This window comes from Hipposideros armiger, unplaced genomic scaffold (assembly GCF_001890085.2).
Source record: "Hipposideros armiger isolate ML-2016 unplaced genomic scaffold, ASM189008v1 scaffold_132, whole genome shotgun sequence".
Lineage (NCBI taxonomy): Eukaryota > Metazoa > Chordata > Mammalia > Chiroptera > Hipposideridae > Hipposideros > Hipposideros armiger.
This window is the reverse complement of record NW_017731482.1, coordinates 279838-298807: the sequence shown is the minus strand read 5'-3', so window position 1 is coordinate 298807 and position 18970 is coordinate 279838. Positions and strand designations below refer to the sequence as shown.

The 18970-nt window shown below is 52.9% G+C and overlaps 2 protein-coding genes across 8 annotated transcripts in view; both read left to right on the top strand.

Moving 5' to 3' along the window:
• STARD10 (StAR related lipid transfer domain containing 10) overlaps positions 1 to 13431 on the top strand; it is a 23265-nt gene extending 9834 nt beyond the window's left edge. For all 3 annotated transcript variants that reach the window (XM_019649406.1, XM_019649407.1, XM_019649405.1), the window contains exons 3-7: positions 9124 to 9271; positions 9882 to 9985; positions 10773 to 10890; positions 12708 to 12760; positions 13009 to 13431. In XM_019649406.1, the coding sequence (XP_019504951.1) occupies positions 9124 to 9271; positions 9882 to 9985; positions 10773 to 10890; positions 12708 to 12760; positions 13009 to 13254 (669 nt within the window). In that variant the 3' untranslated portion in view covers positions 13255 to 13431. The remainder of the gene's footprint in view (positions 1 to 9123; positions 9272 to 9881; positions 9986 to 10772; positions 10891 to 12707; positions 12761 to 13008) is intronic.
• Positions 13432 to 15373: 1942 nt separating this feature from the next.
• ARAP1 (ArfGAP with RhoGAP domain, ankyrin repeat and PH domain 1) overlaps positions 15374 to 18970 on the top strand; it is a 62129-nt gene continuing 58532 nt past the window's right edge. For all 5 annotated transcript variants that reach the window (XM_019649410.1, XM_019649413.1, XM_019649412.1 and 2 more), the window contains exon 1: positions 15374 to 15471. The gene's annotated coding sequence lies outside the window, so the exon portion shown is untranslated. The remainder of the gene's footprint in view (positions 15472 to 18970) is intronic.

The following is an 18970-nucleotide window of genomic DNA, read 5'->3' as shown; positions in this document are numbered from 1 at the left end:
TTTCTGAGGCCGTCCACAGAGGAGAGCCTGGTTCTTGGGGATGGCCTTAGGGGTGGGTTCCAGGTTGGTTCCTCCACTTCACCTTCCTGAGCCACCATTTACAAATGGGCATAATCTTCCCTCCTGGGTAACTAAGAGGATGAGATTAGATGAATTTGCAAAGCCCCTAACACAGAGCCCAGCACAGAACTGGCACACCATTCACATTTGCTGAACGGATGAATGGATAAACAGCCTTAGATACCCAAGGGACAGCTCCATTTCCTCTGCCTCCATCCTTGTTCACTCAGGTTTCCTCATGCAACTGCATGCGCCCTCTCCTTCCCCCAGCCCATCTAGGCCGTTTCCAGTATCCAGGCTCATGCCAGCGTCTCTTCTAGGAGCCTCTTCCACATCCTTACATCTGGGTGCCATCTGCTCTTCTGTTCATCCTCCAGGACTCTGCTTAGGTACCCCTCCCTGTACCTTTGTCCTTGGCTTTCCTCTGCCCCTGCCCTGACTGCCCAGGGTTGTCATGCCAGTGACCCAGCCCGAGGGTGGAAGGGCCCTCAGGCCCCACTCCCAGCGTGGCCATGACATGGAGCATTTCCAAGGTAACTCAGTATCAGCATGGGCAACCTCAGGCCCCATCTCTAAGTCCAGGATTCCATGTCCAGGGAACAAGGACTTTGGGATTCTGGACAACACTCTTAACTTAGAAAAAAAAATATATAGTTTCTACATCTTGTATAAACTACATTGTGCCAACAGTATCAGGAATCCAAAAATGAAAAATAAATCACCCAGAGCCTCAGTTCCTGAGTAAAACTTTTCCTTGATTCCTTCTAGCTCTCTTTTAAGGATATAGATAATTTATACATGACCATAGCACAGGTACAAGTTTGTATCCTCTTTTCTTCATTTAATATTGCGTCTGTGGAAGTTTCTCATATTACTACAGAATTATTAATTTGCGAACATTTCCGGCAGCTGGTCCCTGCCAGCCCTCTTCTGGGTCCTGAGCGTTCAGAGCCTGCTCAGCCCCTGCCCCTGCCCTGGGGGTGTCCACAGTCTTCTGTAGCTGGCAGTAATCATCAAGGTGATGTGTCATTCTGCACCCAGCCAGGCCCTGCTGGTGGTGGTGGTCCAAGTTGTTCTCCAATATATTTTGCTAATTACAAATGCAGTAATATAGTCATGAGTATTATAACAGGACTGTTTTCTTATTTTGTGTTTTTTTTCCCTGACTATAAATTTCTAGTCCTGGAGTTCAAAAAATTAAGATAAAAGATACATTTTTATGATTTTAAAAATATTTGCCAAATTGCTTTTCAGAATAGTGGAACAAATTTTTGCTGTCACTCACTATGTTTTACCATATCCTCACAAGCAGTAGGTATTTTATATATTTTTGTTAAGTTACTAAGTATAAATTGGTACCTCACTACAATTTTAATTTACTTTAACTATCAGAACTAATAAAAATCTTACAGCCAAGTCCCACAATGTCCCCTGAGCCTGTCTCTGACATCTCCTACCCCTACACTCCCATTTTATGAGGATGATGGCAGAAGACGTAATTGGCCTCAAGTGCCATTGAGATTTTTACCAGTGCAGGAGCTTTTCACCATGACTCTTCCTTCTGCCTTCCACACAAGCGCAGGGGCCACCGACCATGGCCCCAGCACTTTAAAGTCAGAGAAGCTCCCACAGGCACAGCCTCTTTGTTGGCTCTCCTGTTGGTCCTGCCATCCAGGCAACAGTTCTTTACTAAGCTGTGCCAGGGCCAGGGGATGCCAAGATGGACAAGGGGCCACAGCACTGTGGGCAAATCAATGCATTGCAGTGCGTGCTGATGGAAGGAGGTACTGGGGGTGAAGGGGTAGTCCCCTAGCCCAACCTTAAGAATTTGGGGACAGAGTGGGCTGCCTGGACAGGGGACAGCCAGGCTGAAGTTTGAAGACAAAATAGGAAAGGAGTCAGCGAAAAGAGGTCTTGGGAGAGCAGACCAATCAGAACTCTTCCCTCCTGCACACCCCCCCGCCTCCCCTGACCCCTTGTGTCCATGCCCTGGAATTGCTCTTGAGATTTTGGGGGGCATGGAGGAAGATCTTAGAGGGTCTTCATTCTGGGGTCCCAAGAAACCCAGAGGTAAGGACAGGGACTCTATCTTCTTGTCTCATTGCTGGCCCTGTGGGCTTTGGGAGCGGCAGAGTAGAGGGCCCTGAAGCCAGCAAGCAGGTGGTGAGCGGACCCTGGAAGGAGAACTGGAGCAGGCAGGTCAGAGGGGTCACTGGAGCAGGCCTCTGCATCCATCTCTCAGTGCCTGGCCTGATGTGGGAGGGCAGCGTCTGGCTGTGTCTGTGAGGGTGGAGTGTGTGTGTTGGGGGGTGGTATTTGTTCAGGGCCCTGGTGTAAGAGGGCCGTTTTCCCCCTCCTTGTCCATCTATCCTGTGGAGAGAGATAGGGCATTTTTGTTGTTCTAAACATTTTTTCCTTGTCCTTCTATATCCTGCCCTTGGGGGACTAGCAGGAAGGTGCTCCCCTTGGCAGGGCCTGAGAAGTCAGGGGAAGCTGCTGGGGCCTGGATCTGGAGGAGGGGTAGCTGCTGCTGGGGCTCTACGTACAAGCCTCATTTAATTTTCACTGCTCTACTCTGAAGGGAGGATTATCCCTGTTTGACAGATGAAGATACTGGGACTCAGAGCTGAAGTCCTTTGCCCAAGCCAAGGCCACCCAGGCAGGATGTGGCCAGGACAGAGGCCTGTCTAACCCAGACGGCCCCTGGAACTGCTGAGTAAACTGTGAGCCTGTGGGTCCCAACTGCGTCTAGTGGGACAATGCCATGGCCAAAAGATCCTCAGAGGGGCTTCCATGTGCAGAGCTCCAGTGCTGGGTTTGGGGGAAGCGTGGCACTGCCTTTGCATCCAGTGAGGCCTGAAGATTGAGTCAGTAACGTCATTCAGAGGAAGAATCTTTGAGCTTAGTCTGCCTGGTCAGCAAGCCCTCCGAATCCAATAAGCGCTGCATAATAACCATCAATTAACTGAGACAGGCTTCAGTTGCCAGTGTGCTAATTGTAGCTGGGCCAGTCCTTCCCCTTGATGAGAGTAGCAGAAAGTCCTGACGCTTTGGGGTCAGGTACACCCAGGCTCTGGTTCTCTGCCCCACCCACCACTGATAGCCATGTGGCCTTGGTCAGTCATTGTAACTCTCTGGGCCTCAGTTTCCCCCACAGTAATCTGAATAGTAGTGGTGAAAGAGATCATCTCCTGGGCCCCTGGAACTTTGGGATAACCTGTGTGCCCCACATATCCCCTGGGCAAGGGTATTGGAGACCCACTGTGTGAGGCCTTGAGGTAAGGGCCATACTTGGGTTCATCTGTATGTGTCTCAGTTTGCTTGTTACTGCCCTGGCCTTGGCCCTCAAGGCCATACCACAGTCCCATGGACTTGACCTGACTTCTTTTCTCCTATCCCAGGTCGACCATCTCCCTGGGTCCTGGGAGACACTGCTGCCCCTCCCCCCACCACTTATCTCCTCTGACGCTGAGCACTGGGAAACCTCCCAGACAAGCACTGGCAATGGGTGGGAGAGAGGAGAGGAGCAGAGCGAGACACAGGCTGGGCACTGGGCCCTGCTCTGTACATATTTATTTAAGCCTCCCGGCCTTTGAACCCACTAGTCTCTGCCTGAAATGCCCCCTCTCCCCTTGCAGTAGTTCAGCTCCTCCTTTTAGGCTTCATCACCCTCTACTCCCACAGTTAGTTCCCTCGCCTTTACCGCCCCTCCCCCACCCTGCTCGTTCTCTACTGGGATTTTGTGTCCCTGTCTCTCCTACTGCCTCCTTGATGGGCCTGGGTCTGGTTCGCCTCTGAGTCCCTGCAGGCCTGGCGCACAGCAGACTCCAGTAAGGGGTGAATGGATGGACGGAAGGGCAGCGCCGGGGTGAGGCAAGAGAGGTGCCTAGGGCACAAAATATAAGGAGGCACCTGCAAATGTGACCTGGTCTTGGCCTGTGGCAGGGTGATTGGCTGCTTGAGGAAGCCTGCTGGAGAAATAGCAGTTACAGTTTTTTGAGGATTTGCTATGTGCCAGGCATATTACATACATTACCTCATTTAATGTAATAACAGCAGCTCCATGCGATAGGTACTATTAGGATCCCCATTTTTCATTATGAGGAAACTGGGACTCAGGAGAGTGAAATCTTGTGCCCAAGGGGAAGAGCTGGGATTGGAGTCAGGAATTGGCAGACTACAGGAGTCTCCCATGATGGCCTGCCTTGATTGTCCAGTCCCTTCTGACCATGGCTCAGTGGGACTCGGGGTGCTGGGGGTGAGCAGTGATGAGCCCAGGGGTTCTAGGCAATCCCAGTTCTCCACCACATGGGGTCTGGAGAGAGTACAGTGCAGGTGTCATGCTATAGTCCCCTGTAGTTTCTCTGGTGGCACTTGCTCCCTCTGAGCCTCAGTTTTCTCGACTGTGAAATGTCTACGTGTCAGACTCCCTGCAGTATCTAGGCTTTAAGAGCTTTGCAGCCCAGCATGGCTCCTCGGCTGAGCAACCCCTGCATTGCCCTCCTCCCCCGCCCCTTTGGCTCTGGTTTCCAGGGAGGGCACCCAGGTATCCAGTTGAAGTGGCTAACTTGCCCAGGGCCCAATGGATGTGGGTTCTGGTCACAGGCTAGCCCACCAGGTATGTTCCGATGACTCACCCCCACCCCGACTTGTGCCTCCTAAAGCCTCTTAGAATTACACCTTGCTGTTGTGGCGGCTGCCGTGGGGCAGGAACAATGCTGGGTGTAATTTACCCGCCTTGGAGCAGCTGCACTGCCTCCTGGGGCTGTGGAAAGAGCCTGGCTGTGAGCCAGGCCTGCTGCCACAGGGCCTGAGGACAGTCTCCGCTCTCAGGACCCTCCACCCAAACCTCAGCACCTCAGCCAGCATTCTCCCCTTCCCAGCACCCTCCTTCCTACAGGGCTCTGCTGCAGGCCTTCCGGGTCCCAAGGTCCCCAAGCGTGCCAAGAGCTTGGAAACCTTTGAAGTTTCCCTCTTTATCTTGAAGATAAAATGTGATGCAGAGTTTACACTCAGTAAGCACGAGGTCTGTTTTGGGGCCCTGTGTGCTCCATCCACTGCCTGCTGTGTCAGAGGGAGGCCCTTGGTCCTCAAGTCACAACAACTCTGATCCAGGAGGCCCAAGGGAGAATGGGCAGTGTCTAGGCAGTGTGGGCCCCTTCTCAGTGTGCACCCAGCGGTGAGTGCAGCCGGGCCCTGGTGGCGCCGAGGCTGGCCTGAAGGAAGAGGCATTCCCAGGTTGGACTCTAACCTACAGAGCATCATCCTGTTGTTACTGACCCTCCATAACTCACTGACCAGGTAGCATGTTTGAGGACTTGCAAAGCCAAACCCACTTCCCAGCTTGGTTTAAAGAAGTTCTGGTTTCCTCAAAAGCCACACTTGGGTGCCCCTTGATAGTTAGGAGTATAGGAAGATCTGGTTTTGAATTTCTGCACAGCTGCTTTCTGCTGCCTGATTTGGGCTAGTTACTTACTTTCCTGTTTTCTATTTTTGAGCCTCAGTTTTCTATTTTGCATCACAGGCATGATACCAGCTCCTAAGTTTGGGGTGAAGAGTGAGTGTGTATTGAATGTCTGGTGCAGCACCCTGACCTCCATTGTGGATGCTGAGTAGAAGGTTGTCTGGATCCTCCTCGTGATGCCACATCTGGCCTCTGCTGTCTTCTCCCATGCCCTTTCTCACCACCATGTCCCTCCCCTCACTTTGTGTAATCATTCATTCATTCGCTCACTCACTCATGTTTCATTAGTCTCCTTCAACCTGATATAGTTCCTGAGTCTTTCTTTTCTTGACTTTCACAACCCTGACACTTAGAGGTCAGTTATTTTTTAAAAGTTCCTCTTGGGTTTGTCTGATTTTCCTTATGATTAGATTTAGGTTATGCATCTTGGGCAGGAATACCACACAAGTGGTGCCTGTGTTCCTTTTTTTTTTTTTAACTGAGCCGTCCTGCTACCTGTTGGCAGCTCAGCAGCGGCTGGGACTCGAACCGCTGTTGCTCAAAGCTCGTACTGTTGAGCGAGCTCTTAACCAACTGAGCCACTCAGCCAGCCCCCTTCATTGCATCCTACCAGGCAGCTGTTAGGCAGTTGTAACTTGTCCCCTTACTAATGATGTTCAGTTCCATCCCTTGATGAAGGTGCTATCTGCTATGAAATCTATGAAATTATTCATTTTCCCTTTGTAATTTAGGTATTTAATAGAAAGTTAGTTTGAAACTATGTAAATACCCTATTCCTTCATAAACATTCAATTTATTTATTCATACTTGTCTATGCTTTGGTTTCCTATTTTATTCAGTGGAATATAATCTGTTACTATCATTATTTATTTTAATAACATGGATTGTCCCAGCTTTATTCTGCGGTAGGCGGCCAACAGTCCTAGTTTGCCCAGATCTGAGGGGGTTACCAGGATGTGGACTTTCAGTGCTAAAACTGGGAAAGCCTTGGGCAAACGCTGATGAGTTGATCACCAAGCCAGTTGGAGCTCTTCCCATCGGCTCCCGTGTCTGCTGAGTGCGGTTCTGAGCATTCTGTGTGTACATCCTTACTTTCCGGTGTCATAAGATGTTCCAGGCTCATCTTACACTTACTCTGACCCGGCTCCAGGTAACATGTATTTCTCTGAGAAGACCTGGAACCAGGGCCTTTGGAGTATTAGGCTACACCACACCATGGGAACTGGAGCAGATGGAACTCATTCAGCTTCTGTACAGGCCACACTCTTCATCTGCCTCTGCACCTATTCCCTGGCTGTTCTCTCTGCCAGGGCCACTTGGCAGACATCTACCCTCCATACTGAGCTTCTCTATGAAGACTGACTTCCCATCCACCCCACAGAACTGACCTCCTCCTCCGTGCCTTCACTAGGCAGTTGAGAATGCCTCCCCATTTCCAAGTAGCTCTCTTCTCTTAACTGGGAGCCCCTCGAGGAAAGGCCCCAGGTTCATCTCTGACTCTTCTGTGCTCCACACAGGGCTGGAACTGGGGGCTGTTCAGTGATTGGATCTAGTCATACCCTCTCATGGAGCAGCAGGAAAGCAAACAGAGAGGAGGGTGACTTGTTCAGGGTCACGTGCGTCTTTGTCAGCTGGAGTCTGTCCTTGAACTTCAGTTTTCTTAATTCTAAAATAGGGCTAATATCTTAGCATTGCTGAATAAAATGCTGTAATGTGTATAAAGCACTTAGGATTGTACCTGGCATGTGGTGAGTACACCTCTCAGTATCTCTGGGGGATCTTTTTATTTAATTTTTTTCATTATTGCAGAAGCAATACGGTACATTTTAGAAAATGAGAAATACAGACAGCAAAAAGAAAATAAAACCATCAGATTCTTATCATTTAGAGATCAGCACTTTTAGGCCTTAGTGATTCTGCTCCCTGAGCTTTTTCTGTGCGTATATTCTTCCTATCCCAAATGAGATTATTTCATGCATTCCATTTTGTAATCTTTTTTGTTTTTTAGGCGGCAATCTCCACCATTTTGTTTCAGTAAATTTTCAGTACAGCTAATACTCAGATCATATTCACACTTCTCCAGTTGTCCCAAACATGTCCTTTATAGCCATTGTGTCCAAGCCAGTGTGCAATCCAGCACCACACTTTCTATCTGGTGTGTCCTGTAAGTCTCTTGGTCTAGCCTAGTTCCTTATGACATTTATCTGTAGACGAGACTGGACAAGTTACCCTGCAGAATGTCTCACCATCTGGCTTTGTCTGGTTGTATTCTTATGGTAACACTTAGCTTGTTCCTCTGTCCAAGGCTTGATGAGTTCACTGGTGCCTAGGATACCCAATAGGTAGTGATGTGTCCTTCCCGTGGTCTCTTATCATGGTTACTGGTGCCAACGCCTAACCTAAGATTAGAGGGAAGACAATGTGACTCCTCCCTCCTATGGTTGCGTATATCCCCTTTTTAGTAGAAAGCAATGTGTGTGCTTCTCTTGGCACTATCTGAACACCCAGTTTTTGGGGAATTTTTTTTAATTTTATTGGGGAACAGCCATGGTCATTGGTTACACATTGCTTTCATGCTACAATGGCATAGTTGACTCTTCTAGGGAGGGCACAGCTCACAGTGGCCCATGTGGGGATCGAACCAGCAACCTTGGTGTTAGCAGCACGCTCTAACCAACTGAGCTAACGGGTCACCCTCTTGAGACCTTTTTAAGCTATGCAGGAAAATTTGTCCATTTGCTGAGGGGAACTTGATCCGGGGGTTTGGACTCTCAAAGAAAAAATCACAGAACAAAGGTATGGACTGAGTTTCATCTTTCTGAGTGAGTGTAAATCTAGTGAAACCTGGTTCTGTTTTTGCTCTCTTTCCAGACTTGTGATCTGGGTTAAATCCCATCACTACTACTTACCAGCTGGGTGACTTTGGGCAAGTTATTTTATTTCACCTCTCAGTTCTTCCTTCGATTTCTTGTCTGGCAGAGTTGTTGTGAGGGTTAAAATTTTTAGAAGGTATCCTTGGCTCTTTTCTCTTCTAGATGGAAAGCTCTTTGAGGACAAGGCTAATAAATAGTAAGAAATCCAATGATGTTTGTTGGATGAAAAAAAAACGGGGAGGGGGGATGACAGTGGTGTGGCCAGGTGATGAGTACCATAGAGGAAAGAAATCATCCATTTAGGCATTTGTTTGTGCGCTCATGCTTTCATTTCATTTAACATTTACCCACACCAGGCTCTGTGCTGAATGTACTTTGAGCCACCAACCGTGAAGTTCAGAGGTCTGGGAGACACGCAACATGTGGGAATCCAGAAAGTCTGGCTGGGTAATTCAGGAAGGCTTTCTGGAGGAGGAGACTGGGACGAATGGGGGCTGAGATGGGAGCGTTATTCTCTGGATACAGGGTGGCTATCTCCTGACACAGGTGGCTTCTGGGAGGGCTGGACAGGGCTTATGGCAAGTGGTGAGCCCATGCTGGCTTCAGAGGTCGCCGTTCCTTCCTGCCCTCCTTCCCTGCCTCTCCGCTTTACCTGTCTGCCCTCCAGTCCCCTGGCCAGGGCTTTGAGCCCTGTGTGACCCTGACAACCCATGTGTCTGTCTGCAGTGCCGGATGGAGTGCCGCGATGTGGCAGCTGAGACACTCTACGATGTACTACATGACATTGAATACCGGAAGAAGTGGGACAGCAACGTCATTGAGACTTTCGACATCGCCCGCCTGACAGTGAACGCTGATGTGGGCTATTACTCTTGTGAGCAGGCCCAAGCACTTTTCCCAGCCTCCTCCAGGCCTCCACCAGCCTCCTCCTCCCACCTTCCCTCCTTGTGGTCGCTCCATGGCCGGGCTGCTCAGAGACCTGAGCGCTGACATGTAGGCCTGACCTTCCTGACTTCCCTGTCCATTCCCAGACACTTGGGCACACGTGCGTGCGCACACACACACACACACACTCACACATATGCACCCCCACATTCATGTATAGCCACTCCACACAAACACATGTGCACACATGTATACAAACCCACAGCCATATGCCACATACAGTCACACATTTTCATGTACACACATCACAATAATACCATTGTTTTCCCATATATTCACATATATAGACAGCCAGGGCAGCAAGGTAAGGGACGTGTGAGGTGGTGAGAAGCAGGGATGGCCAGACACAGGAGGGGAGAGGGTTCTGCTCTCTTTCTTAGCTCCAGCTCTGGGACTGTGTTCAGGCGTGGGGGGTACCTGTTTAGGTCAGGGGGAGCTGGCAGTTAAGTAGGTATCCCTGTGTCCCTGGCCTTTGCCATGCCCTCCTTTGCAGGCAGGCAGCCCAGTGGTCTGGCTGAACTGTCCCTTGCCCTCCACAGGGAGGTGTCCAAAGCCCCTGAAGAACCGTGATGTCATCACCCTCCGCTCCTGGCTTCCCATGGGCACTGATTACATCATTATGAACTACTCAGTCAAACATCCCGTGAGTTGACCTGCCTTCCCTGCTGGGTGGGCAGGGGAAGGTGCCAGGTAGGGCTGGGCCAGCAGGCTGAGCCCAGGGAGAGGCCCCTGGTTGCTACCATGACTTCCTTGTGACTTCAGGCCAGGCATGAAATCCTCTGGCCCTCCGTTTCTTTCCTATTTAGTGACATAGTGGTTCCTGGCTCCCTGCTGGGGCTGTCAAGCACATGAGGAGAGTGTAATGTGGGCCATCGCTGTGGGCAGTTGGGTGGGATGGGCTTACTTCCATTGGTTGGGCTCTGGCATGGTCTGGCTGGGAAAGGGGGAAGCAAGAGGTGAGGACAGGGTCCCCTGGCCCTCCATGAGGCGGGCCGCTTTGATCTCCAGGACAGGCAGGACAGGCAGGTATAGCTGGCCGGGGCAAGGATGAGTGTGTGGGTGTGGGTGTGGGTGTGGGTGTGCATGCGTGTGCCCATGTGTGTGCTCATGGACCCTGACCCTAGATGGGGATCTTTCTGGAGGGCAACAGAGAAAGCTTAGGAGGGGCAAGGATAACCTAGTCTGATTCTTCCCTCTCTCCTCACTCATGCATCAGGCCTGGCCTGGAGTTCACACCAGGGCATCTAAACTAAGAGTGTGTGTGCGCGTGTGTGTGTGTGTGTGTGTGTGTGTGTGTGTGTGTGTGTGTGTGAGAGAGAGAGAGAGAGAGAGAGAGAGAGAGAGAGAGAGAGAGGATGTGTGTACTTACAAAGACACCTCCTCCTTTGCCCCCACTCTGAGTCTTACCTTCCTGTGCCTTCCATCCCCAGAAATACCCACCTCGGAAAGACTTGGTCCGAGCCGTGTCCATCCAGACGGGCTACCTCATCCAGAGCACGGGGCCCAAGAGCTGCGTCATCACCTACCTGGCCCAGGTGGACCCCAAAGGTGAGGGCTTGGCCCTGGCAGCCTATTGTGGGATCCTTCCCTATACCACAGGGGATGGGGCTTGATCTACTTGGGATCCAGAAGGGCTTCTGTTAGGAGCTGTTTTGTATTTGGGGGCATATTCACCCAAAACATCATTTGAACCAAGTCTCATTTGAGACTTGACAGTGGTTTGAAAAACAAGGGCCAATGTTGGTAGCCACTGCTTAACAACAAAGCTTGGAGCCCTCTTTTTGGGTGCTCACATCCCTGTGCTCTGACTTGCCCCCTGCTCACTGGCTGCTCCCACTCTTATCTGTCTTGCTGGTTCCTGTTCTCTGCCCATCCTGGAGACCGGGGTTTTCCAGGCCTCAGTCCTCTTTCCCTTGGGAGGGCTCAGCTTATCCCAAGGCTTCTGTGGCCAGCTGACCACATGTCTGTCTCTCTGTTGAGATCCGGATCCCTGTGGCCACTGGCCTCCTGGACATGCCCCTCAGGTTGTCTTCCAGGACCTAAAACTCACTGTATCCAATACTGAACTCACCATCTCACCTCCTAACTTGCTCCTTCTCCTAAGTGCTCTCCAGTCACCCATGCCAAGAACCTGGGGGTCATCTGGGGCTCCCTCTTTTCAGCTCCCAAATCTAGTCACCAATTCTTATTGATTCTACCTCCTAAAAAGCTCCTGAATATGTCATTTCTCTCCATACTAAGCCACCTTGTTTGACCAGTTACCAGAGGGATTTTCCCAAAACACTTATTTCCTCATGACTCTTTTCTGCTTAAAATTCTTCTGTGACTTTCCATTGCCCTCAAAATGGAGCCTAAGCCCTCTCCTTGGGTTTCCCTGTCCTTCCTCACACCTTTTACATATTACCACCTCCCTGTCTAGGAAGCCGTATCCCTCAGCCTAGAAACACCTCTCCTCCCTTACTCATTCCTCCAGGGCTGCTTCAGATGTCACCTCCTCTATCCCTGATACCCAGAGGAGTCACTGGCTCCGTGCTCTGTGGACCCATCCCCCTCTAGCAGAGCACTGGGCACATTGTTGCCCCCCCGCCCCCTCCCAGATAGTGAGTTCTTCTCTGGGTCATGGTGGGTATCACTGAGTGAATGTAGAGTGAGTGAGTGAGTGAATGGATGAATGACTGGAGGATGAGTAAGCCTTGAGCACCTTTGCCTGGGTATGCCCTGAGTCCCACCAGGGGCCCAGTGGTCCAGGCCCAGGCCCAGGGCTCCCCAGCATCTCACTGAGTGAGTGTGTTGGGTGTCAGAGGCAGAGCAGATACTTGGGAATGAGACAGGGCTGTGGATTCCAGGTCAGGCCAGGCTGGGGTACACAGCCAAGAGGCTGTGTAGTAGTTAGGCTTCTTGGGGCAGGGGCTTGGAAAGACAGGCAGAGGAGGGACTGAGCATCAGGGCCATTCACCATAGAGGGGTTAGGTATGAGAGGCGCTGTCAGTGTGAGTAGAGGGGAGGCTACAGCCTGGAGTTTGGTGCGTCAGGATTTCAACCCATGAGTAGCCTATGGTTACCTAAGACCCTGTGATTTTCTTCCATGCAGCCCTCTGGGGCTCAGCAGTGTGTGTGTGTGTGTGTGTGTGTGTGTGTGTGTGTGTGTGTGTGTGTGGCGGGAAGGCACAGACTTTAGCCTGATGACCTTGGTCTGAGGTGGAAAGAGGGAGTGAGGATGATGAAGTCTTATAGGACTTGCCTTACCCCTCACCCCCATTGAAAAGAGGCTGGCCTCCTTGGAAACCCCAGGCTAGAGAGAGGGGGCAGGTCCCTGCAGCTGTTTCTCTCCCTTCTCTCCTCACTGCCTTTCCCTGCCCTCATAGGCTCCTTACCCAAATGGGTGGTGAATAAATCTTCTCAGTTCCTGGCTCCCAAGGTGAGTGGACTTGGGACTTTGGGGGTATGGAGGCTGGCCCAAAGGGTTTTGAGCTGAGGGGATGGAGTCAGGGTTGGAGACTGGGAGTCAGGGGGCGGAGTTAGGGCTGAGAGGCGGAGTTATGAAACGCACAAAAGTCAGGATGCTGGGAGCTGGGGGCTGAACCGGTGGAGGGCGCAGGAGGGTTCACGGGGAGGACTTAGTCCTGTGTCTGTTCACCTTGACTCGGTGGCGCGGCGGGTCCACAGGCCATGAAAAAGATGTACAAAGCGTGTGTTAAGTACCCTGAGTGGAAGCAGAAGCATCAGCCGCACTTCAAGCCGTGGCTACACCCGGAGCAGAGCCCGTTGCCAAGCCTGCCGCTGTCGGAGCTGTCGGTGCAGCATGCGGACTCGCTGGAAAACATCGATGAGAGTGCAGTGGCAGAGAGTCGGGAAGAGCGCTTGGGAGGCGCGGGCGGCGAGGGCAGTGACGATGACACCTCGCTCACCTGAGTGCTGATACACGACAGGGACCTAGACAAGACGGGGCCGAGCCCGGGGGTGGCGGGTCCTTCCGCGCTTTCTCCCCTCCCCACCCCTTGCGCCTCCTGGGGACGCTGGGCTACGAAGGCCCAGGTTGGCGCTGCAGCCTGGCTGGACACAGCCCTAATAAATGATCCCACAGCCTCAGCCGACTCATCGCTGTGCCTGCTTCCCACCTGCCCAGGGCACGACCGCCGCCCTTGGTCCCTTGTTCTACGGTTCATTGTGTTAATTTTTATCATTGATCGCCTGGCCTTTGCTCCTTTAGGCATCCCCTCATCTCCCCATGTGTAGCTGGGGGTGGGTTGTGTTCTGTTCCCCTGGTGTCTATTCATTAGTTCCCTCTTCATCCATCCACCTGTCCTTGTTGCTTGTTCATTCTGCCATTCTCTCCAGGTGATTTGGCTACCTTTCACTGCTCTAAGAGAAGAAGCGGGTCTGGCCAGAGGCGCTGGGTCAGGAGTCAGAGGGTGGGGTTCTACTGTGTGACTTTCAGGCCCATAGGGTCCAACCTATGGAACTGTGGGGTCTGATACTCTCCAGCCATCAGGAAAGGGGGGTGGAGAGGACCCTGGGCCTCAGGCCACAGGGCTGTGGGCCTCAAAGCTGTGGTTGGGGCAGCATGTTTTGGAGGAGGGAAGTTGGGGGTTGAGGTGAGTGTCATCAGATTCCAGTGCAGTGGAGGGACCAGGCCCTATGGTTTAAGCCCTCCCTAGGTCATTTTGAAGACCTCAGGCCTGTGTTAACAGAATGGGTAGGGCCCCTTGCTAGTGGTCCTGTGTTCTACCTGGCTGCTTTGAGGTCTAGAAGGTTGCTTGTGTCTTCACCTGCTTTCTGTGGCCCCCAGGTGACCTCTGCTGCCTGAGGGACACCCCTGCTATCAGGTTGGGAGGAGGGCCCTGTGCTCTGCCCTCTCCAGTGTTTTTGTACTCCATATAAATTTGGGGCCAGGAAATTCTCCCCAAGGTCTGGCCCTGTCCTCCCCTCCGAGGAAGCAACTTGCCTTAGCCTTGTCAGGAAGACCCAGTAGTAGACTTTTTGCTATAGGGGCAGAATTAAAGGTCCAGTGGGGTGTAGGCAGGAGATTCTATAATTCACCAAGACTTGGTTTCCAATCCCAAATTTGCCCAATACTGGCTTTGTAATTTGGGGCAAGTCCTGGAACTTCTTGGAACCTCATTTCCGAATCCATAACCTAGGGTGATGATTTTTTGCCTTAAGGCTGAAGTATGAGGATTGAGACAAAAGGAGGAAGTTGCCCAGCAGCGGCCTGGCACATAGCAGGTGCTCAAATTAATGACTCCCAATCTCAGAGCGAACCCTCATGCCCCACCCGGGTAAGAGCTGTTCTTCCAAACGTCTCCACAGGGTATTTGGAGAAATAGAAGCATAAAAATGTTAAGGTTTCTGGCTTGGCTGGCCCCAGAGGTGCCCTGGACCCAGGACCCAGGAATGCCTGCCAAACCCTGGGCCTCATCTGTGTGTGTACGGGCAGGGTGGGAGGGAATCTCCAGGCGTCTAGGCCAGTGAAAATGCCTGGGTGCCAGGACCTCAGGCTGCAGCCTTCAGCCAAAGGATCCTTGGGCTCTTTGCACAGGACTTTGCCACCCTGCCTCTGGGGGATGTGGCCCAGGGAGAGAAGTGGGTTATCTTTGGAGTAGGGTGGCTAAGGACTTGCTAGAAGAGGAGGTGAGAGACCTTGGTCTACCTGCCTCCCAGGGCCCATTAAACGCCCTGGGGGTCTGGGCCCCTGGGGGTGTGTGGCTCATCCTCTGGGGGCGGAGTCACCAGGAGAGGGGTGGCAAGAGGCTGGAAGACTCAGGAAGAGATGGAGACTCAGCTGGCAGGGATGGTGGGGGTAGACACTGAGCCTCAGGAGACAGAGACAAGCCTTTGAGCAGCCAAAAGGACAGGGGAGACACACAGATTGACCCGCCTTCAAGGCGAGCCGGGCCAGCAGACTCGAAGACAGCGACTGGGCGGGGCCAGGGAGGGGGCGGGGCCCTGCCCCTGCCCCTGCCCCAGCCCGGTCGTCCCCTCCCTGGGGCGTCACGTGTGGCGGGCGGAAGCGCCCGGTGGGGTGGGCGCGCCCAGCCTGAGGCCGCGAGTTGGCTGCAGCTGCGTGAGTCTGAGTCTGTGGCTGCGCCGGAACCCCGGGTCCCCGCGTGGAGTCTTCGCTCAGAGCAGGTCAGTGCGGCTGCCAGGGCCTCCCCGGCCGGCGCTCCTTCGCCAGGTGTGGCCTGAACTTTTCCCATTCCGCAGAAGGGAACGCTGAGGCCGCGCGGCGACTCTGCGCTCGGCGCCTACTTCCGCGGGTGTTTCTCCTGGGTTGTGTTGTCTGTTCTGTCCGGTGGTGGGGATGGGGGTCGCCTCCTGAGGATGCGCGGTCGGGCCGGAGACGGTAGGGAGGAGGACGAACCAGTGGGACGGGGTTTCCAGTCCTCAGCGGTTCGGCACGAATATTCTCGGGATCTGGAGCCAGTCCGCCTTCAGGTGCCTTGCTTTTCTCATCTGTGAAATGAAGGCCCCCGCCTCATTGATCGCGGAGACCCTTACAGCCCTGCGCATTGCCATGACCCTATACCCTGGACCTGGGGCTCCAGTGACCTTGGGCAGACTACTTCCGGTCTCTGCGCCTTAATTCCCTACCAGTAAATGGGGGCATGGCCTCCCAAGAGCCCCTACCTGGCCCAATTGCTGGAAAAAGAAGGAGGTGTGTGTTCACTGAATGGGGTCAAGCCTGGAGTGGGTTGTTCGGCCTGGAGAGAGCAGACTTGGAGTGCAGCCTGTGGGGCATGGGGTAGGTGTTTGGTCCCAGATCGCCAGTGGTGGGTTTTGGTCCTGGGGAACTCTTAAGTCAGGAGCCATCACAGTGTGGCTTCTGGCATATGCACCTCCTCCCCCAAAGCTATTGTCCTTGGAGCCTTCTCTGATCCTCAGGTTTGGGGAGCTGGGAGGGTCTAACAGATAGGTGGAGGTGTTCAGGGAAAGCTATGACTGCGTGCTGAGCATCAAAGTCCAGACAGAGGCACCCAGGAAGCCTGTCCTTAGCAGGGAGAGCTCAACCTAGGGGAGACCTGGGCCCAGCAAGCTCATTATGGGGTAGAATCCCAGTAGAGTAACGAAGATAGCTGCAGACAGGTACTGAGACGGAATTAGGGACTGGAACTCTTGGAAGCCCAGGGAGGAAGTGACTGGAATGGGCTTCGGCAGTTCTGTGGTGATTCACAAGGATAAGACCCCTGTAGAGTAGGGCATAGCTTGTGCAAAGGCAGGAACTTGCATGGTATATTTGAGGAATGGCAAGAAGATGGGTACGGCAGCAAGGGGTAGCAGGGACAGGGTGTAGAGAGAACTCATTCCCGTGTTTCATGACTGGTCTGGGATTGTCCAGACCCTGGCCTGGGGCCCCTGCCTCGCCATTCGCTACTTGTTCACTGGAGTAGGGCAAGAGGGGGGTTGTCCCAGGCAGAGTCCTGACAACTGGGGAGGTAGAAGTTGGTAGGAGCCACCAGCAGCCCAGATTGTCCCCAGGCTTTATTGGGGCACTTCCTACTCAGCCCAAGCCTCACCTCCACCACCTCTTGGGCTCTAGCCATGCTTTTCCATACATCAAGCCTCAGCCCTTTGTGCAGGTTGCTTGTACCCCCTGCCCCCAGAAGTTTTCACCCATCCAAATCTCCTAGGTCCTTTGGGACTTCAGAGGTGGGCTGCTTATTGTTGTCTCCTGCTTAGCCTTTCAGTCCTGTGTAGTGGCACAGCTTAGGAAGGGCCTCCTTTGAGCTCTGTGGGGAAGGGACCTGCAGAGGGATGGGGATGACTGGGACCTGGTCTTTGTGCCGCCACCAAACCCTGCGTGACTCTGCAAGTCCCCAAACTTCTCAGTTCTTGGCTCAGTACCTCAAAGCCTCCATTTCCCCATCTGCAGGAAGGGGTGATAAGCCCTAGTCCCATGTTCCAAAAAAAGCCTGGACTGGGGCAAGAACTGGGCCTGTCTGAGGCTAAATTCTGCCCCTAGCAGTCAGCGCTTGAATGAAGAAAAGGGAGAACCTGGGGGAAGGGGTCAATTCAGAGGGGTAAGGGACCTCTGAGAGTCCTAGGGGCTAGTGGTGGACTAGCCTAGTACTAAGCCTAGGGCATCAGCTGGAAGAAGGGAATCTCTGCTCTCTGGGGCCCTCTCCTCTCCCCACCCCACTCTCCCTTTGGCCAAGCTCAAAGCCAGCCGGCTGATGCCCAAACAAGTAGCCTCTGTTTCCAGGGTGGGGGGAGGGAAAGCAGGCCCTGGGCTCCAGGCCCATCTGTCCAGCACTGACCCTGCCCCCCCCCACTGCCTTTCTCTTTGGATCTTAACCCTTGGGGGCCCGGGGCTGCTTGAGAGCTGGTACCCCTTGCCCCCCAGCTGTCCCCTCCAGTCCACTTTAGGCTCTCAAGGGGTTCTGTTGCAGCAGGGGAGGATACCGTCGGCGGATACCGTCGGCGATACCGTCGGCTTAGGACATGAGTTAGAAATGGAGAAGGAAGGAGGGAACAGAGGTGGGAGCAGGGCTGGTGCAAATATGGCCATGGACAGTCAGAGACCACTTGGCTTAGAAGCTTTTTTCACAAGTGGGGAGACTGAGGCCAGGGGCCAGAGATATGACCAGGATTACACAGTGAGCCCTGGTAGGGGTCAAGACAGACCCCTAAGGGAGAGGGAAAAGGAGGATACTCTCCTTGATTTGAATACCTACTGTGTGCCCGACACTATGCATTTGTTACTTTATTAACTTGACGTCATTCCACGAGACAAGGATCACCCTCCAGGAACAGGGGAAGAATCTCAGGGAGAGAATGACAACATCAGCAAACGTGCACACAGCACTGTTGAAGGAACTTTTATGTATGTTAACTGGTTTTGTCCTCCAAACAACCCTAAAAGTTAGGTACCATTCTACAGATAAGGAAACTGAGGCACAGAAAGGTGAATCCACTTGCCCAAGGTTACAGCAAATCAGTGGTAGAGGCAGGATCAAGACCCAGGCTTTTGTTTGCCTCTTTGGCCTGATTTCCCCTCCCAGCCTGACCTCATCCCTTGAGCTCAGTTCGGGGTGTCACTCGGTGAAGGGCTTTCCCCTGGGTGGTGGCCAAGGCAGCCTCCAGCGTGGGCGGCCCATCTCGCCCCCTCCTTTGGTCTCCATCAGGCTGGACTCGTCCCCTTCCACAGCCCTATGCAGAGGCATGTTTCATGTTTCAGGAAGGGGTTCTGCACTAAGCGTGGCCTCTCCCAGGGTCTGAACAGCAGGAGGATATGGGGGGCCCTCAGAGATCCCCTACGAGTACACTGCCTATAAAGCTCAGGACTTGCGGCTGACTCCCAAATGTCCCAGCCCTGATCAGACAGGACATCTCGTCCACCCTACCCTACCCCTGTCAGACCTCCAGACAGGTACATTCCAACCAGGGCTCTGGGAAGGACAGTCCCAGCCTAAAGAGACAGATGACCCCAGGTGTCAGGGATGGCCTGGGGGTGGGAAACAGTGCATGGTTGGCTTCCTGCATGACCTTCCTGTGGAATTTCTCTCTGGCTCATCCTTTGGAACATAATTCAGAAGGTAAGTCTGTCCCATAATCTGGATACCTGTCCCAGACCATTGGGACAATCAGAGTGGCTGGGAGGGGATGTAGAGTTAAGTGAGCAGTTTAATAA